The sequence below is a fragment of the Lissotriton helveticus genome, chromosome 1_2 (genome assembly GCF_964261635.1).
Source record: "Lissotriton helveticus chromosome 1_2, aLisHel1.1, whole genome shotgun sequence".
NCBI classification, from domain to species: Eukaryota; Metazoa; Chordata; class Amphibia; order Caudata; family Salamandridae; genus Lissotriton; species Lissotriton helveticus.
In genome coordinates, this window is record NC_136058.1 from 282,881,003 (window position 1) to 282,905,225 (window position 24,223).

At 47.0% G+C, this 24,223-nt stretch overlaps 1 protein-coding gene across 2 annotated transcripts in view; it reads right to left on the minus strand.

Moving 5' to 3' along the window:
- TMEM53 (transmembrane protein 53) overlaps positions 1 to 24,223 on the minus strand; it is a 140,303-nt gene that overhangs the window by 59,148 nt on the left and 56,932 nt on the right. Inside the window, exon 2 of one of the 2 annotated variants that reach the window (XM_078671738.1) lies at positions 2,174 to 2,277. The exons of the other annotated variant lie outside the window; for it this stretch is intronic. Coding sequence (XP_078527864.1) covers positions 2,174 to 2,277 — 104 coding nt within the window. The remainder of the gene's footprint in view (positions 1 to 2,173; positions 2,278 to 24,223) is intronic. 2 annotated transcript variants of the gene reach the window in all.

A 24,223-nucleotide genomic window follows, 5' to 3' on the forward strand; every position in this document is an offset into this window, starting at 1 on the left:
TTGAAAAGAAGGTATTGACGACGGTCCTCAATGTAAGCACCCTCCCCTCCCAGCGTTACTACAGCCCACAATCCCAGTCCTTCGGAACAAGTAACTCCCTCATAAATGCCAGATGCAAGCACCACCAACTCATCCGACCTACCAAAAGAACCAGCTTCAAGGAACGCATCACCAACAACGCACACAACAGCAAAGAGCTTGCCACCCCTAGCTCCAGCCCCACGACGTCCCATCATCACAAGAACTCTGCAACTCCCTGGCCACCTTCTTCCACTGCAAGATCGCAGACATCCACAACAGCTTCGACACCCAGACGCCGACTCCCCCGACTAAACACCCACCAAACACACCGGCCTCCTACTCGCCTGGAATCACGTCAACGACAAAGACACCATCAAAATCATGAACACCATTCACTACGGCTCACCTACCGACTCCGGCTCATCTACCGACCCCTGCCCACACCACATGTTCAACAAGACAAGCTCAATCATCGCACCCCATCTAGGAATGATCATCAACAAGTCCTTTGAGAGCGCCACATTCCCAGAGAACTGGAAACACTCTGAGATTAACGCCCTACTCAAGAAACCCAAGGCGGACCCAAAGGACCTCACGAACGCCTGACCCATCTCCTTGCTCCTGTTCCCGGCAAAAGTAATTGAGAAAACCGCCAACAGACAACTGACCCACTTCCTGGAGGAGAACAACACCCTGGACTACTCCCAATCCGGCTTCCGCAGCAATCACAGCACCAAAACTGCCCTCATCGCTGCCACGGACGACATCAGGACCCTACTGGACAACGGCAAAACAGCAGCCCTCATCCTCCTGGACCTCTCGGCCACCTTCAACACCATCTGTCACCACACCCAGCGCACACGCCTCAGTGACACAGGGATCTGAGACAAAACCCTGGACTAGATCACCTCCTCCCTCACCGGCAGAACCCAGAGAGTCCGCCTCCCCCCCTTCCGCTCCGAAGCCAGCGCGATCACCTGCGGCATACCCAAAGGATCATCCCTCAGCCCGACCCTTTTTAACATCTACATGGCACCACTCGCCAACATCGTCTGAGCACACCATCTCAACATCATCTCGTATGCCGACGTCACCCAGCTGATCCTCTCCCTCACCAAAGACCCAGCCACCGCCAAATCCAACCTCCACGAGGGAATGAGGGCCATCGCAGACTGGATGAAGACAAGCCGGCTGAAACTGAATTCGGACAAGACGAAGGTCCTCATCCTCGGCTCCAACCCCTCCGCATGGGGCGACTTCTGGTGGCCGGCCGCACTGGGAGCTGCACCGACACCAACCAACCATGCTCGCAACCTGGGCTTCATCCTGGACTCAACGCTCTCCATAGCCCAGCAATTTAGCGCAGTCTCCTCCTCCTGCTTTAACACCCTCCGCATGCTCCACAAGATCTACAGATGTATCCCCACCGAAACCAGAAGGACGGTCACCCAAGCACTCATCAGCAGCAGGCTGGATTACGGCAACACCCTCTACGCAGGAACCACACCCACACTCCAGAAAAAACTCCAACTCATACAAAACGCCTCCGCATGCCTCATCCTCGGACTACCCCACCACAGCCACATCACCACCCACCTGAGAGACCTGCACTGGCTCCCGGTCAACAAGAGGATCACCTTCAAGCGCCTCACCCACGCTCACAAAACACTCCACAACCCCGGACCAGAATACCTTAACAACAGACTGTCCTGCTACACCCAGATCTGCCAGCTCTGCTCCTCCGACCTCGCCCCCGCCACCGACCCACGCATCCGCCGAACGACCACTGGCGGCAGATCATTCTCCTACCTCGCCACCAAGATACAAAACATCCTCCCCACCCACCTACGACAGACCGAGGACCTGCTGACCTTCAGAAGACTTCTCAAGACCTGGCTGTTCGACCAGTAGCTGCTTCAGCCTACCCCCCACAGCGCCTTGAGACCCTTACGGGTGAGCAGCGCGCTTTACAAATGTTTGATTGATTGACTTAATATGCTAAGAAGGCTCTTCATTTGTATTCCCATACAATTTAGAGCTTGTTGCTATTCCCTTATTGTGTATGATGCTGCATTTTATATTTAATGGTTCAAAAACGACACAACATAGAAATGTCTTCATTTACTCTGATATACATATCATGCATACTAACTTGATTATGATAGATGTTGCTGTATTTTGCCAGGTAGTGGTCCTTGCAGCCTCCCCATCCAAGTAGAATCACAACAGGTTCCCGATCTGCTTCCCATCTACAATCTGAAAGATACACAAATGTACAAATGAAGGTGGTTAGACTAACGATGGTGCGCACGACCACTCCATCATTAGTCATTCTAAACCCTGCAATGGCCGATTAACGATACGGACAATATGAAACAACCAGCGGAGTGCTATAAATCCTATTAAGATGGGCGCATGCCAGGATGGTGCCATTTGAGGCACAGAAGTGCAAGTCAAGTAGGAGCTACAGCAACAGGTTGGTTAGGAGAAGGACATTCCTGAACCGAACCTTAATGCACACAAGAAATATTCCCCTAGATTGCTCTGTCCTACGGTCTGCACTGCGGAACCTGGGACTTTGCTTCAACTCCCCCCGTATGTGCCAAGTTTTGATTGCAGCAGCCCTGCATGATCACTGCAGGTCGTTTTCCATCTCTGCTTACTGCTTTACTGTTTATTTAATTTTAGTGTTTTTTGACTTGACTGATTTCAGATTATGTGCGAGCCGCAATCTTAGTGGAGCTGCATCATCAGACAGTTGGTGAAGATCTGAATGCAGCACCACCTGTGCCTCGAGACCCTCACGGGTGAGTAGCGTGCTTTACTTGCCCTGATTGATTGATTGATTTGTGACAGTGATGATCGGTTTTCTCTTCATATGTTTTACCTGGTTCTCCTGAAAATGTAGCATGGATCCTGCCCTCCTCAGTATAATCTGGGAACCTCATGATTATAGTTAGGTAAACCGGAGTTTGTTTTCAGCAGACTCCAGATTATTCACACAATGTTCAGCAGACAGCTACTGTACCTCCATAGCTGTGACTACTTCACCCCCACTTTCAAGCAGTTCAATGAGTCTCAGGCACAAGACACATCTCCTTCAAGGCACTCTGCATTGCATAGAGCGCACAGTGGTACACCGATCTACCTTCAGTACAAACTCCACACTTATCACCCAAGAAGGACCTCAAGAGCAAGAATGACCCCACCCCTGTCATCCTTGTGATCATATTGTCATGTTTTCATCGGATCACCTTTGCGATACTGATAGCTAAGTCATGAACTCTTTCTAAGAAAGAATCAGAAACCTTCCTAACTACCAGGATTTCCACAGTGTTGTCAAGTTCGGGCATTTCCCAAGTGACCAACCCATCCTCCTAACCAACATTACCTTACAACTCAATTCATCCTTTAGTATGCAGAGACCTAATGTACTAACATGAAAAGCCATCTTAAAACGGTATGTTCGGACAAGAGCAACACTCCCTACCTCACACTTCACTTTTTAAAAATTCTTTTTATTGTGGTTTTCAACTTAAAGAACCATGTTACATTAGAAACCAATGCATAACATTGTTCTTTGCAACCACGTGCATCATCCACCTAACATTTGCCAAATTTAAGAATATTGCCAGTCTTCATAAATCAATCAATCAATCAATCAATCCTAGCATTTGTAAAGCGCACTACATACCCGTGAGGGTCTCAAGGAGCTGGGAGGTGGGGGGTAACGCTGCTACTGTTCGAAGAGACAGGTCTTAAGGAGTCTCCTGAAGGCTAAGAGGTCTTTGATCTGCCGTAGGCGGATGGGGAGGGTGTGCCACGTCTTGGCGGCGAGGTGGGAGAATGATCTGACGCCGGAGGTCACTCTTTAGATGTGGGGGATGGTGGCGAGGGCGCGGTCTGCTGAGCGGAGATGGCGGGTGGGGGTGTAGAGGCTGAGTCTGCTGTTGAGGTACGCTGGTCCAGTGTCGTGGAGTGCCTTTTGTGCGTGGTTGAGGAGCTTGAAGGTTATCCTCTTGTTGATGGGGAGCCAGTGCAGGTCTCTCAGGTGGGGTGTGATGTGGCTGCGGCGGGGGATGTCGAGGATCAGGCGTGCAGAGGCATTCTGGATGCGTTGAAGCCGGTTCAGGAGTCTGGCCGGGGCTCCTGGAAGAGTGCGTTACCATAGTCGAGTCTACTGCTGACGAGGGCCTGGGTGACCGTCCTCCTAGTTTCGGTGGGGATCCACTTGAAGATCCTGCGAAGCATGCGGAGGGTGTTGAAGCAGCAGGAGGAGACGGCGTTGACCTGCTTCGTCATGGAGAGAGTGGAGTTGAGGATGACCCCTAGGTTTCATGCGTGGTTGGTGGGTGTAGGGGGTGCTACTAGTGCCGTTGGCTACCAGGAGTCGTCCCAGGCCGAGGGGGTGGAACCGAGGATGAGGACCTCCGTCCGAGTTCAGCTTCAGTCGGTTGTTTCTGATCCAGTCAGCGACGGCCTTCATTCCTTCGTGGAGGTTGGTTTTGGCAGTGTGGGGGTGATTGGTGAAGGAGAGGATCAGCTGGGTGTCGTTGGCGTAGGAGATTATGTTGAGGTCGTGCCGTCAGGCGATGTGGGCGAGCGGTGCCATGTAGACGTTGAAAAGCGTTGGGCTGAGGGATGAGCCTTTGGGGTACGTCACAGATGATCTCTGTCGCCTCAGAGCAGAAGGGGGGGAGGTGGACGCTCTGAGTTCTACCGGAGAGGAATGAGGTGGTCCAGTCCAGGGCCTTCTCTTGGGATTCTGGCGTCGTAGAGGCATGCCCTTAGTGTGCGGTGGCAGACTGTGTCGAAAGCGGCTGGCAGGTCCAGGAGGATGAGGATGAGGTTTAACCATTGTCGAGCAGGGTCCTGATGTCGTCCGTGGCGGCGATGAGGGCAGCTTCAGTGCTGTGGTTGCTACGGAACCAGGATGTTGTTCTCTTCGAGGAAGCTGGTCAGTTGTTCGTGGACGGCCTTTTCGATGACCTTCACGCCATAAGTTGGCAGGGTATGCTCAGACGTGAGTCCCTTGCTCACTTTGCCACTGGATTCAAGCAAGCTGGGCTGAAGACGGCTGAAATGCCAGAAACCGGTCCTCGGAAGCTTGTTTCCGATCCAGGGAAGGCATGGCTTGGCAGTTCGGGCTGGACTGTTCCCATGAGGCACAGGGTCAGACTGATTTGCATATGGCCATGACTGAACTGGAGTGGCAGAGTGGGCTAAAGAACGGTGATGGATTAAACCCAGATCTGTTGACTGGATGTGAGTGTTTGATTGGTTCAGATGCTCCATCCATCACCACCCCCTTTTGTACTGCTTTGTTCGCCATAAGTTGGCAGGGTATGCTCAGACGTGAGTCCCTTGCTCACTTTGCCACTGGATTCAAGCAAGCCGGGCTGAAGACGGCTGAAATGCCAGAAACCGGTCCTCGGAAGCTTGTTTCCGATCCAGGGAAGGCATGGCTTGGCAGTTCGGGCTGGACTGTTCCCATGAGGCACAGGGTCAGACTGATTTGCATATGGCCATGTCTGAACTGGGGTGGCAGAGTGGGCTAAAGAACGGTGATGAATTAAACCCAGATCTGTTGACTGGGTGTGAGTGTTTGATTGGTTCAGATGCTCCGTCCATCACCACCCCCTTTTGTACCGCGGAGTCTTAGCCGAGGTGGGCGTCGTGGTGTGTGTGGGAGCCGGGGGTCCTGGTGCTGGGCGGGGTCCAGGCGCTGACGGGTGCAGACAGGCTTGCCTTAGGCGTGGCCTCCATATGAGGGGATGTGGGAGGGAGGAGCAGCTGGGAGGCGGAAGCGGGGTCGCGAATGGGACTGCAGGGGGCGGGTCCGCAGGGGACCCAGAAGGCAAATGGGGACACAGACAAAATGGGACACAAGGGAGACAAGGCAAAATGGGGGCAAGACAGCAGACAAGCAGGAAATACGCAGAAATAGCAGTGGATCAAAAAAGCAGGTACAAACCAATTACGGGGCACATACCAAAATACGAGCAGCAGCAGCTGCGGGCACAGGGCACACAGGGGGGCTGTGTGGGGTGAGGGGGGCGACCTGCCTGGTGACAGGGTCAAGGGTCGCCTAAACAACATACATATCTATTTCTCCAATACCAACCTCACACTGAAGTTCGCAGGGCATCATTCCCCCATGAATGAATCCTCTATATTAAGGTCCAGTCTGGCCATATTTAAATAATTCCATCTGGGACCCCAAATCACCCTCCTAGGTTTCAGGCATGACACCCCAATCTTACCACACTGGCTAGACAATACACACACACACTCTCTCAATCCTAGACCAGCTAACTTGTCCCATCGTTCTCACACCATCTGCGACAATGGCATGCCAAAGAACAGCACCGAGGAAGAGCAACAGGACAGGAGCACCTTTCGGGCCCTCAGGCTCAGTAACCAGTGCCCCGCACACAAGAAAAAAAGCCTCTTAACCGGACCTGGATCAGACAGCAATTCGGATCAACTGATACAGTACATCAAAGCCAAACCTAAAAAAAAAAAACACTACAAAATTGCTTCAAAATACTACAATACTAGGATCCAGTGGCTGGAAGTTTCAAGTATCCATAAAATCCCCAGAGTTTTGCCTACCAAAAAAGTTTGCGAGTAAATGTTCCTCAGCTCACCTACCAACACCACTTAAATTACTTTCATATTTCATTATACTAATTTACCACTAATCCATTATGGGTTCCGAAGTAGCATGCTACTCGCCATAAAAGAGCTTCAACACCCCATCAAGGGTAGCAAGCGCTATATATGCAAATATTTTTCCTCTTCTATCCCTCCACTATCCTTCTCAATCCAAATACCTGACTAACATATCCACCACTCAAATGATTTCCATATTTCACTATACTAATTCACCACAAATCCTTTATAGGTTCTGGAGTAGCGTGTTACTCACCGAAAAAGCGCTTTGATGCCTCATCAGGGGTAGTAAGCACTATATAAATGCAATTACAATACAACACAATACTTTATCCTGCCGCACTGGTGTCCAATATGTCCCACTGAGTATGATGCTCAATATCCCTCTAGGCTATGCTCCTTGGACTTCCACTCTGCAATTAGTAAGATCTGAGCCAATTCTATCTCCCCTGTGGTCATTCTCAGGTATCTTCTCTTAGTTGACATTGGGCTCATCGAGTCAGAAGCACTTGTCAAGATTCAACACTGTCACGGTTAATGAACACTTGGTCTACACCAGGGGTCGCCAACTTTCTCTTTAACAAGAGCTACTAATAGTCCTGAGCAACTGACTTTGTCTCTAATGTGGTCACTACTGCAACAACGGTTAATCATATTAGTGGCTACACCTTGCATGGTTACTAGTAGTCGCAACCCAGATGCACATTAGCATATTGAGCAAAATCTCATATTAAGAATGCAAACTGATATATTATCATGAAGGTACAAAAATAGGTAAGTTCAGATTTACGATGCTAAACTTCATATCTGCGAATCTTGAACTTCTGTGCATCTTCAAGATAAACACATGAGGACATAAGAGCGTAAATAAAACTATTCTTACCTTTATATATTTATGTTCATGCTATTGTGATAGTCTATATTCTGGATACAATATATTGCCTGGCAGATATTTAAAATATGATCTTCTAGTAGAACAATACTCACCCAATGCATTAGGGGTTACTAACAGCAATGTCAGAAAACGCTTTATCATAATAAAATGCATCCTCGTGCCTAATGAAATAATCACAACAGTAGATGCCAACTGACATAATGGAAATACAAAAATCTATAATTCCCTACAACTCGGAATGAACTACCATTCAAAGAGCAGCTAAATAGATTTTGTATTTTCAGTCATTTTGTTTTTAAACGTTAGCAGGTTAGTTTCTCAAAATACAAGGTTTTCCATAAAACATGTACTTTCAAATTTGCGTTAACACACTCTGCAAAATGACCTTCAATAGGCTATATAGGCCCACTGAATTAAGTACTGTGCTGGGCTGCACTTCAGGGAGCAACATCCAGGGTACTGGTGAGTAAACTGTGCAAGTAAACTACCAATGGGTAGCTGCAGAACTACCCGTTGGAGACCCATGGCCTTTGCAAAAACTCAAAGACTCTTGGTCAAGTCCTGTGGTATTGTTCCATAGTGTTTCTCACCTGCCCCTTCTTATGCAATCAGTATCAATCCTCCGAGGCAATACCCCAGCTTAAGGTATCTACAAAAGCATCCTTACCCAAAAACTATAACTTTCCCCAGTTCTCCAAAGAACTTTGGAGGTTGTTGGTGAAACATGTTCCTCATTTTACAATGTCATTATCCCCCTTTTTACCAGACGGTTTCGGACATACTGCAAAACCTAGTGCAATTAGCTTCATGCAGTGTGTATTTGGTGTGATTGGTGTAGAATTGATCAGGATGTCTGCCACTTCTTTTGCTTCTTCCTTCATGCCCATCAATAGTGTGGTACATGTACACCCATTAAGGAACTTATTCCCCTTTTCTCAAACTAAGCCAGTGTGCCAGGACAAACACAAAAGCTCATAATTGTGGGGTTAGCAGCGAAATCCCTTAATCCCCCACCCATCCTAGTGCCTTACAGGTGAATCAACCTCAATGTTGGTATCTTCCCTGGCCACAGCAAGATGTAGAACATGCTATTTAGTGTCTAGAGGATATCATTGAATCAAATAAAATACATCATTACGCTGAGTACCCTTCACAATTTCTAAGAAGATGTTGTGTTCTTAAAATGACTGATTGATTTTCTCCATTGAAACCACTAGGTGTGTCTTACACTGCTGATTTAACATTAGTGTAATACATAGGAGCTCAAACATTTAAATTTGGTACTACAGGGGCAGTTTTACTGGGATCCATTGTTTTGTAATCGATTTGTTCAATGGGAGCACTTTTTGCTCCAGTTCATCTTATACCTCAAACATGTTAAACATGCCTCTACTTTTCCTATAGTTTTGGGGATGGCTCCGTCGGATGCCTCAGTGATTGTGTGCAACAGAAATGTGGTCAGACACTTAAGTTACTCCCCCAATTTCCTGTTCCGCTTTAATTCAGATTGCCAGAGGTTTCGAGGATAGTGTAAATAATAGTGGTGAAAAGGAACTTTGTTTTACACCTCTTCTTAGGCTGCACTGATCATATATAAACCCAATGCTTGTGAGAGTGTACACAAGATGCTTTTCCACTTCACGAATACCTAAGACATCTCATATTGGCTCTGCATCGGTAACAAGGACCATGTCATTCTTTTTTATACCTTTTCCATTTCTGTCGAGGAAATATATCTCCGTACACATTACCACCACATGCATTGGCTGTCTTCTACAGAGAGCCAATCGCCTAATTCCAATAAGACCTACCTGATCCCTGTGAATATAGGTTTTAATGACTGCCTCCACAATGCTGTCCTGGATGTTTTCACATACGTAATGTCCACATTCAACAAAGGGATAGCCAATAACATGGGCACATATTTACATGGTTCGGGTTAGAAGTTTTCACCAACTGCATCATCGTCGTCTTAATGTCTTATTGAAATCAGCAGTGAAACCAAATATACCTGGTTTTACTATTTTTTTCAGCTTGTTAGTTGCATTTCACCTCTTCTTGTGCAATAGGACGATAGTTCCATCTTCCTGTGAGAAGCTTCTTTCACAATAATCTCCAGAAGAAGGCTTCAAAGTCTGGTTGTAAGGTCAATTTCCTGTCATGTGCATAATTTAGAGCAATATTCAAACATTATTTTTGCCTTTGAAGCATTACTCTTGTTTACACCAACACTCACTAACCCCAGTTTAGGATCTCCTAAGAGATTAATTGCTTTCTGTTATTCCCTTTTAACTTTCTGTGTAAGTAATACTTTAGAGCCACTGCAGCAAAATGTATTGCAAGATACTTTAGTTGTTCGACTATCCGAGGTACCCCTTTTGCCTAAATAAAAGTACTGTTGACTGCATGATGTCGCAGCACAAAACAGGTATTCAATCTTGCCAATGGATGAATCAGCACTTTACAATGGAAGACAATCCCTCAAGGCCCAAACAATACAGCTCATTTGTGAAGGACTGTTTCAGAGGAGTCACTAACTTATCTTTCCCTCCACAGGTTAACAATCTTCTTAATACCCTAGAGGCACTGGAAGAGGTATCAACTCCAGGATCTCTCGTATATGTCACTTATGGTACTGCTTTATATGACAAGCTCGACCAGTCCCTTTGTATGTTGATCCTGAAAGTATAACCAACACATTCACAGTAAAGAACTGAAGTGTGCTCCCCTGTCCATGGCTGGACTGACCACTGGATATTTTGTTTGTGATGGCCAGATTAAAGACTGGTTTGCAGTCAGATCCAGGAAGGCTGGCTCTAATCTTGCTCTCGGAGAATTGGCAGCAGTAGCATGTAACACAGCCAGGCAGGTCGCCACGAGGACTCATGCTCTTCCTGTTATCAAACAGTAAGGCAAGGACCCGGCTGCAGCCGCTCCCGAAAGACTCCCTCGGGTGTGGACTTTGTAAAGGGGTGCAAATAACAGACATGTTTATTAACGATTGCCATCCGAACACAACATCGGCCATCAGCCACTTCAAGAATTGTTTAACCCCATTCATACCCGTATTTATACATCAGCACAAGGGAAGAAAAATGAACTGTATACTGGAACCAAAACTCAACAACTGAAGATTTGAGAAAGGCAGGGCCGGCATCGGCCACTCCACAAGTATGGCGGGCGCACCGCCCCCCCCCCCCCTCCCCCTATCGTGGAGGCAAGCCTGTCGCGCTATAATGACGCGACAGGCACGTCTCCAAGCCAATTGGTCCCCGGGCCTCCCAGTGACCCGGAAGTGATAGAATCAATTCCGGGTCACCAGAGGAGTAAAAGCCAGGCCGGTTCGAACCGGCCTGGCAGGTGAGAGGTGAAAAGGCCGTGGAGCGCGAGAGTCTGCCTCTTTGACTCCGCGCTCCACAGCCTGCCTCACCAGCCTCTAGTAAGCAGATTATTGGTGTTGTGATTTATGAAGGTTTTTTCGCAGGTTTGTTGCTTATGTAATGGATTACAGGTGTGTTGTACGAATATATTTTGTTCCTTAGAACTTTATCCAGTTTACAGGTCTTCATTCGTCGTAATTAGTGCTATTCCTTGGTCAGGCGGTAAGGTCATGATTAGTGAGCAGTAAATTTAAGGTCCTTAGAGGGCGGCGCTATTCTTGAATGGGGTCGCCAAAGGGGAGGGACAAGTGGTCTCTCCTAGAACTCCAGGGGCAGTTACAGCCGGTAGGGGAGGGGGGAATCACGCTTTCTCTAGGCTGGTTGGCCACACCGCACGTGCACAATGACGCCAGTACACAGCGCAGAGATGCAAGGGCTCCCTTTAACTTGCTGATGACTCCAAGGTATAAACGTAAAAAGCATGGAGGATCGTGCTTCTCTTTCTTGGCCCCCACTCTGTGGAACTCCCTTCCTATTTCCCTTAGACTCTGCCCTCGCTATGTCTGCTTCCGCAAATTACTTAAGACCCATCTCTTTCAGCTAGCCTACTGAGTTATTCCGCTGCACTGTTCCCTCTGCTGTTGTTTTGCGCGCCATGAAACCGTTTGGTGACCGAGCGCGGTATAAATATTTTTAATATAACATAACATAACATTTAATGGAGTTAATAGAGCGTTTGGGGGTAACCTGGGGGGGGGGGGTACCCTCACGGTGAACGGGCCCTCTGCGCATGCGCACTCCGACTGGAGGGCGAGGTTAATTGATAAGGATCTGACACCAGTTATTGACCTTGCTGTAGGCCCAAATAGGATACGCAGAAAAAGTTAATGCTGTATGATTATGGATAATATGTTAGATTCGGATAGGAAATACCTTGCACTAGAATTATGTTAAGGTTATCCATCTGACATCTGTATTTATCAATGTAATTTAGAGTGGGAGAAGCTAAGATCCCCCGTAGAAACGGGTTTTCCTACCTAGGGGTCCTCTGTGATGAGAAGTTAAATTGGAGCCCATTACTACAGAAAAAAAAGGGGGACCTGGCTAGGGCGAATTCAGCTACCTTAAGTTTTGCTTCCAAATTAGGGAAGAAGCCCACAGGAGCTATGCTTCAAGTGTACCAGGCGAAAAGCATGGCCATAGCTTCTTATGGCAGCGAAATATGGGGATACAATGCGAGTCATACCCTTCAAGTGTCAGAAAACGACTTCCTGAAATGTTTATTATTTGTTCCACAGGGTACATCCAACTTAGCGGTCCACAAGGAGTTGGGGGTACCTTATGTAAACAATGTGCTCTCTTTGCGACCCCTGACCTGTTGGTTAAATTGCTGGTTGAATATACATCTCCCTCTCACCCACCAGAGTATAAGAGATTGCATGGCCCTTGATAATGCAGCTCGCATTCCGTGGCTGAGTTATGTGAAGAAAAACCTTGGAAGGCTAGGCAGGGGGGACCTATTTTCCAATCCCGAATGCATCACTAAGAGAGATGTGGAGGTAATTACGGTAGCCTTGTCAGAAAGGAACACGGATAGGGAAGCTAAGGAGGTACAGAAATCGAGTGTGCGGACATATATTATGCTTTAAACAACCCCTAGGGCAGAGCCTTACCTCATGGGGGCTCTGTCCACACATGAACATATTTTATTAAACAGGTTTCGGCTGAACCTCTTTCACCTTCTGCTTGCCAGACCCAAATGTTTTACCAGAGGTAACGTAGCAGCTCCCTGCAGCTGCGAAAGGAAGTCTCCGCAGGATATGCTGCTTTTTATGTTTTTATGCAAATTTTATGATTTCCCTTGTAAACGCTACTTGGTTCCTATTTTAAAAAGATTGAATTTTAGTCAGGTGCGTCCTGCATTGGTGTATTTGCAACTACTGAAAGAGGACTGTTTACTCTTTATAGTGGGTTTTTTAAAAGCTATTTTTAACTCTAGGAACTACATGGATCAGTAAAGAGTGCTCTCCTCAGGTTTTCTCTTTATCTATTTATTAATTATTATTGCTGTTCTGGTTGTCATCTTAAACACTAGCACTGTCATTTAATTTGTTTTTTTTGTTGTGTAACTTTTATGGTTTTGAACTAAACCCAAAAAAAGTTTTTGAACTGAACTGATGTCATGCAAAAATGTTTTCTGCGTACTCATGTAAATATTTGTTTATTTCAATTTTGTTTTAATTCTATGTTTAATAAACACAGCCGGGGATTGTACAACCCCCGCTTCCAAAGAAATTCCACTCATGTAATTTAATAAAGTTTAATAAAGGAGGGGGGGTTTTAGGTAGTCCCTGGCCATAATATTTTTCAACATTTTGCCGTAACTCAGAACAATAAGCGCAGGAAACATGTTTGCTAAAAACAATATTACACGCAGCCAGGTTACCGCACGGTTATGCAGAACATTATAAACCTCCAAATATAATTTTAAAAATAAATAAAGTAAGAGATGGAAACTGAGAACAGGCCGTGTAATGAACAGTTGCACGGGCTCAAGCGACCTTTTTTATGCCCTTGCACTGTCTAAAGTGCATTTACTTAACCACATATTGTCAGGATCTGATTCCCCTGCTATCCACGCCTGCCTGGTTATAGAGGACTACATGTCCCAGAAGTCTCGGCGGCCTGTGGGCGGAAACTATTTATACGATCTGAACCCGGAAGTCGGGTTGTATTGGATTTTGCTGTTATCCCGGTACTGGAACGGAGCGGCTGCCCGTTACCGTGTGGGTGTGGTGGTGCTTCGCTGAGCTTCGCGAAGACACTGACACCCCTTGTTGGTCTGGCTATTGTTTGCCATTCCGCTGCTAAGCGAATACAGTGTAGTCGGCTGACTCACTGGGAGGGTCCTGTGGTGCTTTGCTGTCGGAACCTACGCGAAGACACAGACCCTGCTTCGTAGGTGCTTCGGAACCTTGGACGAGTGTGGCGGCGGAGACGCGTCAATCGGTGCTGTGGTGCTTCGCCTTCTCTAACGCGAAGACACGGACACCAGTGACGATTCCCTGAATATTCTACGGGTGATTCCTAGCGGGGGTCTTGAGGTTACCCTCGGGGATCGGAGACCATACTGAGTATTTCGTTCTTTGAGCGGTTTTCTGCTTATCTGGTGGAGGTGCTCACGCTACTCCCGGAATCGGACGTTACCGCAACTAAGGAGCCCGGAATCCTGTAGACTCCTAGTGGTGTTGGAGGTAAGGCGACGGAAGGGCATTTCACCTCTGGGGATTGTTCCGGTTTTGTTTTTGCTTTATTACTTTCTTTTGGGTTGGTGCTTGGGTGCCGTTACACGGAGACTATTGATCCTACTTCTGTGACGGAACAGAAGAAGAACGGTTGTGAACCATTATACATAGGCTGAGAAGAACCCCTAGGTCTGGGAACGCTGACCTGGTTTTTGGTCCAAATAGGCATAGAATCAGGTGTGTACTAAGTCAGGTTATATTAGGAGACTAATCAGGAAGGGGAGTGGATCAGGTATGTTAATCTGTGCTTGTGTTTTATAGGCATTCACCAGGAGTTCCACGATAGGAGAGAGGGTACAGAGTCTGTTCCGCGATTTCCACACTGCGTTTAATACACCAAGGTATGTGAAGCGTCATAGGGAGGTTACGGAAGGCGGATAAAGTCACAGGCCTTCTTAACAGGTTGTCATTTGTCATTTCAGATTTGCCTCAGCCTGTGCAGCACCTTCCCCCGGCCGCTTCACATATTTCCCTCGTCTGATCACCTCTAAGCTCAGGGTGCGTACGTTTTCCCGAGCTTGGGGAGATCTGGAGGTGGACCCTCTAGAGCATCACCCGGATCCCGAAGAGCACTGAGCCCCTTGGCACATATTTCTATTAACTAAGCTAGTGTATAATTCTCTGAAAAATGCAAACCCTTCTCACTATTTCTAAACTGTGTAGTCTGAAAATATAGATCTAACCTGGGGAAACTTCGACAACGAACGGACTTAAAAGAGTGCAAGTGAACAAAATCAGGCTTGGCTGAGCAGGGCAGCTGTTAAGAAACGGCCCCAGCACTTTCAACTCTAAAAAATACATAGGAAGGAAATAGTTAATAAACGTTAAATCAACCGTACTGCACGGCACGACCTACACCTTTCGGTAAAACAAACTTTTCAGTTAAATGATTAATCTGAATTCTTCTTATTTTATTTTAGTGTTGCTCGGAGGCTTGAAAGAATGTCATTCTAAGTAGTCAAATGGACTGAGGAGTGTATATTTAATGTTAATGTGTACCTTTCATCTCTCAAAGGCTTCTTTCCTTACACGAATGAAAAAGTCACGAAAATATTTCATTACACTTTGCATTTCATGTGTGCCCTCGACAAAAATATATTTTTCACCATCACATGGCAATGTTGCTCGGGTGGTATGTTGTGATAGAACTATTCCCAGATCATATTCACTCGAGTACATTTCTTCCTATCGATAATTAACGTGACGTGAAGCGAAATGTTTTTTATTAAAAACATTATGGATTTTGTACATATATGATTAATAAAAAATGTACATTGGATATGTTTGAAATTGCTTGTTAAAAAGGTGCTCACAATATTTACTCACTGCAACATATGAATTGTTTTCTAAGTGTTACAAATATTTTCCAGACGTTTTGGTGTAAAAAAGGCTATGGAACTGTGTGTAAAGTACATAATAGATGATCAGTTGAAAACAGAAGGCACGGGTCCCTCCTGAATGTATAAGACTTAAGTAAAGACACTGAATTGTTCAGCCAGTCGTGAGGCATTTTTCTTTCTGAAGCGATCTTCTTGGTGCAGTCAATTATTTAGCCACCAGAATCTCTATGCGCTGCTCCCATTGTCGCACTGCCTAACGTCCTGTAGCCCATGTTTTATTTCTCTGTTCTTTTTACCTTGGTGCAGAGTGCTATGCAATGCCTATGCATTGAAAGCTTTTCCCCATTGCCTTTCCTTCCTCCCAAACTGTACCCAATGTGACTTCTCTCTCCACATTCAACTGATGAAAGATGATGTGGCGCTCTCAACGACTGCACACATTTTCTGCCTGGAGTATAAAAACAATTAATCACCATCGTTTAGACCTCTTACATGATATTGTTTTCACTCCACATTGGGGTGGTTTGTTAGTCACCAACCAGGTTTCTTGACTCTGAAAGACCTCACCAACTAAACTTAAAGTCTATTATTGACACATATGGACATGTACATATTACATGTACATATTACAATGCTGTCTAGGCTACTGATTGACAAGCGGTGTGTGTTTGCACGATCCTGAGGCGGAAAGCCGGGATCAGTGGTTGGAAATGTGATATTGCTGCTCATTTGTAATTTTAAACTCTATTCATTTTATTGCTGATCTTAAAAGTAATTTTAAAAGCGTTTTTGCACATGTTGGGTATGTGAGTGATTATTTACTCACGCTGGGCTCGAACCGGAGCCAACTCTCCCCCCGGGGAACCGCCATCTTGAGTGAGGAGCTGGGCGAGCAGACTAGTGCTCTGCCCCTCCCGCTCCTTCTTGTATAAAATGGCATCCTTTCCTAGGAAGCGCAGCGGACGAGCGCAGCGGGCGCGCCGGCGGCGCGCCGAAGGCTCGCGCAAGGCGAGCCCTTCTGCGCTCGTCCGCGCCGAGCCCGCGCCTTGCGCCAAGACCCCTGGCCCACAACCTCTGAAACCTATGCCGTCCCTTTCCTACAACCGTGATACCCTATTGGCCCTACGGTGTGCTGACAAGCCGGCCAACTGTTTTCACCTGGACTTACGTGAAGAGGCACAATCCATCCCTACCTCTGTCGCAATTGCAGGCAAGTTCTCCCCAAACCCCTATGGCAGGCCAGCACTTACATCTCGGCTCCCACTAGACTCCTAGGAAATAAAACATACACTACGGCGAAATGTTTGCTACTTAATGCCAGATCTTTGGTGAAACATAGCACTGAGTTGGCGGACCTAATTCTGGATTCCGAAGTAAAAATAGCCTTTATTACGGAATCATGGACGGATGCGGCCTCGGGCCCTGACATCGTCACAGCCACCCCTCCGGACTATGAGTGTTTCGTCCTAAATAGAGTTAAGAAGAGAGGTGGGGGACTTGCCATAATACACCATAAGTCACTTAGAGGATCCTTTCAGGGTAGCTCCACAGACCTATTCGAAGCACTGGACTTCAACCTTACACTCTCTAACCATCACACTCTCAAAGGATGTCTTATGTACAGGCCCCCTGGACCCAAAGACCCTTTTCTTTTAGATCTTACCAACATGTTAGAACAAGCATTTACAATGCAACGGTTTCGCCTTTGCAAAAGTTAGAGCTATTGGCATTGTAAATGACAACATTTTTATTTATGTGTTGGTTTTGAAAACAGATAAATAAATGGCATTGTCATTTACAATGCCAATAGCTTAATCTCTCGCAAATGCCACACACACACACCCACAGAGAGCCCCCCACACAGAGCCCTCCCCACACACAGAGCCCCCCCACACACAGAGCCCCCCCACACACACACAGAGCCCCCCCACACACACACACACAGAGCCCCCCCACACACACACAGCCCCCCAAACAGCCCCCCACACACAGCCCCCCACACACAGAGCCCCCCCACACACTGCTGCTGTTTACAAGGAGGGGCCGCATCAACCGAGAGGGTGACATAAGAAATCCATTGAACTAATCCGACGAGCGCTGCCTGGAAGTGTTTAATGTTTTTTCTCAGTTTGTGGAAAACAACTAATATTGGGTCACTGGATATTTAAAAATAAAATAGATGCAGACTTTTTTTTTTACTATTTCTCAAGCGACTTGCCAGCTGAGATGTGAGTGTAGGGAAGCGATTTTTGGGGGACCAATCTAGAAAGTGGTGGGCAATACCTGTTCTATGGCATTGAAGGATTGGTCCTCAGACATAAGCGTGCTCTTTTGGCCTGATTGAGGACCCGTAGACTTCTAGCTGTGGGAAAACATTTGTATGACGGGGCCCACCGGTTGCCAAGATGGACATTGTCAGGCGCTGGAGTAATAAGGTGGCTCTTTCAAGAGAGGCTCTTTCGATAGTGGTATCGAGAGATGTATGCCCCTAGAGCAGGGTTCTCCAAAGTTGGTCCTGGAGGGCCACGTTGTGCCAGATTTTAAGAACTACATTTATCTAAATGGAGATATGCTAAAAATCTGGAATCTTTCCAGGACCGACTTTGCAGAACCCGGTCCTGGATGTTCCGGTATACCGAACTACAGGTGGCCCAACCAAAGCACGGTTAAATACTATGCAATCGAACCCACTGGGACTTTACATTCAGGAGCCATGGATTGAAAAACAAAAGGTTTAACTTGAAAGTGTACATTAGCACATCCTCAGTAGCCACGTTACACATTTGTTTTCCAACACTACAACATCCTTTGCCCCCTTTCCTTACATTTGCATGCCTGCCACCACTCCTCTGTCATGTCTGCGAAGTCTCCAAGTCCTGTTTTCCCAGTTTCAGTGTTCATGTTCTGAGAGCTATGTAAATCTTTCCAAGACTTTCCCTGGAAATGCACCATCATCGCCACTCCTGCTGGCAGTCAGAGCAAGAAGACAAACATTGGATGGGCATAAAATCTTGAACTTCCTCTTCAGAGAAGGAGGGTGGTATACCTGTCGAGCACTGCGGCCATGTTTCCACCCCTAGGGCTTCAGGAACACCAAATCCCCACTTTAAATTCTCCAAAGCGCCTCGAGGCACCCTGGTTAACAATGAGAGCTATACAAATCTAACTAATCACTTAGATATGTACAGTACAAGACCTGCAATAATGAAGTTTTAGATCGAGAAAAAGACAATGTATTCTCCTCCCAACAGCCCAAACTTTCCAGTGGAAAAGCACGGTAAGTCTACCTCCTGCTGGCAGGGTCAGCAGAAAACCACATATTGAATGGGCAAGTCTCCAGCATCGTGCGCACTCGCTAAATTATCTTAAGGGCAACAAGCGAGTTGACTGGTAGATGGAGAAATACACAAACACAGCAACGACGACCATAGCCATAAATAGGGCACAAACTCAAATATTAACACATACCTAATACAATTACAACCCATACATTAAAAACGCACCTTCTCCCCACCGTCCAAAACCGGTCCTTGAAAGACACGGGAGCTGGCAGTCTCAACAGAAAGCCAAACATTGAACGTATTGTACTCTACTGTAAACATTTGATGGCCAGGTGAGATCTAATTTCCTAGCAGCCAAAGAGCCAACCGAGGTTTATGTTCTCTGGCTTATTTAGCTCCGTGAACCCAATGTGTTCAAATGTTTTTATCTGTTTGTCTGACAGTAACGTCCAATGTTTTTTTTCCCCACACCTGAGTGAGAGCACTGCCATTTGAAGATACTCCTGGAGCTAATGCATGGCACACCTCTACACTTTAATATCAATTAGTCCAAAACGAAGGGCATTTTCTTCCATTAACCATAATTGACCTTCATATTCCATTAACCCCCCCCGCCCCCCCTTCCCCTCCCTAAAGGTGGCTAGCCAGAGGGTCTCCCCGGTAAATGTAAAAGTCAATGCAGGCACTCCCAAGGTCACAAACTCCACGAAACCATGGCAACCCCGCAATCGGCGCACCTCCCCAGCTGCCCCTCATTGACACAGGCGCGTAATTAAGGTAACGACCTTTCCCCCGCCCTAATCTCCACGTGCCTGCTGCACCTGGCATCAAACCGCGCGCGCAATCCAACAGCTTTATTTATCACGTCGGGGGCAGGTTTTATTCAGTTTATTATGATAATAGTGGTTTTGACGACAGGTCAATATTCCCGTTTAATTCATTATGCCTATTAAAATTGACAACTTGAACTTTTGTAACTTTACTAACATTTAAAAATTGAAGTGCAGAGGGGCATTTTACCATACAAAATCCGATAAGCGGTAGCTGCGACAAAGCAGTGCGAACTGTGCGAGAGAGGTCGTGTAACAGAATTCGGCTTTATTTGACCGGCATACAATGATAAGCAGAAGCGTCGAGTCTTCCAATGACATGAAAACCAAGCACACAAAAAATCAGGGCGTAGTTTGTTCAATAAGATTGGGGGGGGGGGGGGTTATAATTTGCAACAATCACGCGAGCTTAATTAGGCAGGGCACATGAGAGGGACTAATGGGTCAGTGGTAAAGCAGACAAATGTGGATTGGCAGGGGTAGTAAATAAGAAAAAAATATATTTTGTAAAATAACCAATATTTTTGAAGACTTTCAAAGCAGCGAGGGAGAGAACGTGCGTGGTTATGTAAATTCTTGGCGAAATACGACAGACCTTTCACCATACCCGGCTGAAAGCAGCTGCACCCAACTATTTGCCATAAAATATATTTATTGGGGAGGGGAGGGAAGGGGAGGGGGGGGGGGGGACACCCACCCAAAAAACCTGAAGCTACGCCCTTGTAAAAAAAAAAAAAAAAAATAGTGATTATAGAAACGGTGCATCTCCCTTTCACCCAACTTTGCTTCTATCCATATTGAATCCCCCCCCCCCCTCGCTGCCTCTTTCCCTCATCCTAGTTTTTGTCTCTCTTTTATCATGTTTCTCTGTCACGGTCCGTTTTTCTCTCTTTTCTTCTTCCGTGTTTCAGTCGATAGCCCTCCCTACTCTAACCGTTGAAAGTGCGCGTATTTTGCTAAACAGTACCAAACACGAGTTCGTGTTTAATTATGCAGCCGTTGGCTCAGTGAGCTACTAGTGGTCTGTGGCCGACCCCATGCTCACAGTTTCAAAGTTAGAGGGTTTACTCAGCATTTCATCCTTCCTACATCGATAAAATGAGTACCACTGAGTTGATAACACTAACCACCTGTTATTCAGCCACACGACCTGCGGGATGAACGTGCACTTTACAAACATTTAAAATTACATTCACAGCGCTTACTATCCTGACGAGGCGGTGACATACAAGTTATGCTTATTTATGCACGGAGTGTTAAAGGTAACGGGCATACAACCTGTGGAGCGGCGGGGACGTGACACGGACAGCTGCCTTCCTCAGCGTGTGGAGACGTCTTTGTCCACGTCTGTGGTTATATTAAGTTACCGCCCACAGACCGTTTCCCGGAAGTTAGACTGGTAGTTTGGTAGGGTGGGAATTGCCTCAGCCCCTGCTCCCTGACTGCGTCACTTGTGTGTTGTTCTTTGTTCTTATTGTGCACTTTGAGTTATGCCCCAATCATAAACTCATAAACACTTTAATGGCAGGGTCATAACGTGGCTGTCAGCCCTTTTGTGTGGGTTTCATTTGTGTAACTGAAGCTAATTAATGTATGTGGCGTTTCAATAAATTGTGCAGAAAGGTGAACTCTAGTTAAATCTCACGTTACGGCATATTTCATTTAAATCTTCGTCTGTTCAGTAGTGGAATTACTTTTTTTAGGTGGTAAATTAACAGAATTAACAAGTCAGGTCCCTGGCCGGCATCCAATCACAGCGCGGCCCGGGAATGACGTCACGGGGGTGTCCCGGGCCGGCAGCCAATCGCAGCGCGGCCCGGGACAAAGGGGCGGGGCTTAAAAAAAGCACCAGAAACGCCCCCGAATCGCGTTTTCAAGAGAAAGCGCGATTGACAGCCTCTGTCTCCCAATGGCTAGCCTCCATTTATGGAGCTAGCCAATGAGAGGCAGAGGCGGTGCCGACATCCCTACTGTAGACAATAGTTTTTGATCTGGGAGTGGCACTGCGTGCCCCTCGCCAGGTCGAAACCTAAAAAGCAGCAGATGTCAACACCTTTACACTGCTGGGTGACTTTAACTTCTATTTAGAGAAGGAGTCAGACCCTGACACGAGAGATCTGCTGGACCTCGTGGCGGGGTTGCAATTAACCCAACGGGTCAGCGGGTCAACCCATAGGGCGGGCCATACTTTAGATGGGATTTTTTCCAATCACCCACTCCTCGACATGACTGCTATCCACCAGATCTCCTGGTCGGACCACGCAGCCATATACTTTGATATCAAGTTAGCTCCCCCTGCCAGATTAGCTAAAACTAATAACCCACCTAGAGTAATTAGAAAATGGAAGAATGTAGACGGGAAGGTTTTTGAGGAGGTGCTAAGTTCCACAATGGCGCCTCTCCCAGCCGAGGTAGAAGAAGCCGCCACAAGCCTTACGAACTGGCTAGAGGCAGCCTGCCTCTACGTAGCCCCTCCTAGAACCTACCATTCTACACGTCTATGTCCTTCAGCCCCCTGGTTCTCTGAGTCGATCAGGGACCATAAAATTCGTTGCAAAAGAATTGAAAGAACATGGCGGAAGAACTATAATGAGGAGGACAGAAAGCTACTTAATGCTGAGTTGAGCGAGTACAAACGGACGATCTGAAAAGCGAAACTCGACTACTTCTCTACTCGCATTGAGGAAGCTAGCAACTCCCCTAAGGAGCTCTTCCTGACAGTCTCGTCCTTGATGGCCCCCAAGCCAGTAGAGATTCCCCCTAGCAAGGAACTCTGCGATGACCTGGCCAAGTTTTTCCAGAATAAGGTAAGAGAGATATTCTTGCCGTTAGACAAGCAAGTGATAACAGGATCCCCTGTCGCTTTTATGGAAAGCAACGGTATCAAGTTGACGTTCCCCAATTTTGCCCCGACCTATGAGGAGGAGGTCACAAACAGACTTTTAAGGATAAAATCCGGATCCCCTTCAGACCCTTGTCCTGCCACGGTGGCCAAACTCGCCCCCTCGGCCATGGCCGCCGGTCTCACCCCTCTTTTCAACGCCATGCTGGACAGAGGAGAATTTCCATCACGATGGAAACAGGCCTCCATTCTCCCGTTACTCAAAAAATCGAATCTGGACATAACCAATCTGAACAACTTTCGACCTATTGCCAGACTTCCTTTTCCAGCAAAAATTATGGAGAGTATCCTTAACTCTCAGCTGAGCACCTTCCTGAGAGCGGGTCAATGCTTAGACCCCTCGCAGCACGGTTTTAGGGCTGGTCATAGCACCGAATCGGCACTAACCAAATCGGTAGAGAACATAAGATCTATACTGGATTCAGGAGGCAGAGCGGCTCTGATCTTACTAGACTTGTCTGCGGCCTTCGACACGGTCCACCATAAAATATTGGTGGGCCGGTTGAGGGCCTGTGGGATACAAGGTAAGGCCCTTAAAATCCTACATGCCTTCCTATCCGGAAGGACTCAAAAGGTTGCATTAGGCTCCTTTGAGTCCGACCCCTTTGTACTTCCATGTGGCGTCCCTCAGGGGTCCTCCCTGAGCCCCACCCTCTTTAATGTTTATGTTTCCACCTTGGCGCCAGTGATCAGATCCTTTGGCTTCCAATTAACTTCGTATGCAGATGACACCCAGATAGTGGTGTCCCTACTCCCGGGGGAAACAGAAAACACAGCAGACAGATTCAGAGGATGTATGCGGGAAGTCAGTTCCTGGATGGCAGGCAACTGCCTAAAACTAAATTCAGCGAAAACTGAAGTCTTGCTTTTTGGAGCCAGTGATAATTTCTGGTCCCCTCGCTGGTGGCCAGAGGAAATGGGGACGCCTCCGACACCGGCCACGAAAGTTAAAAATCTGGGAGTCATGATGGATGACTCTTTATCCTTCAGGCCCCACATAAATGCCCTTTCCTCATCCATCCATTTTATGCTGAAAACAATACGGAAAGTTCTACCGGTGCTTGCAGATGAGCATAAAAAAACTGTGGTTACTAGTCTAGTGCTATCACGCCTAGACTACTGCAACAGTCTGCTCCTAAACGCACAACAGAGTATCCTTAATAAACTGCAAATTTTGCAAAACGCAGCGGCCCGTTTGATCACAGGAACGCCGAAATGCGTTTCGGCGGCTCGGGACCTGGTGATGCTTCACTGGCTCCCAGTCCGCAAAAGAATAATTTTCAAATCGCTGTGCACGGTCTTCAAGGCACTCAACGGCCTGGGCCCTCATTGCTTGACCACGCTTTTCCACTGGTACAAACCAATAAGAGCTCTTAGATCGGCTGAGCAATGGCTGGTGGTAGTCCCCAGAGTTAGGAAAGCTCGCTGGGGAGGCAGGAGCTTTTCCTTGGGAGCGGCCAAGGCTTGGAACGCTCTACCGCCCAGCCTAAGACAGACACAAGACCTTCTATCATTCAGAAGAACTCTAAAGACCTGGCTTTTTACAAACTGACCTCCCCATTGGGAACTATGGTAACACTTGCACCCTTAGTCA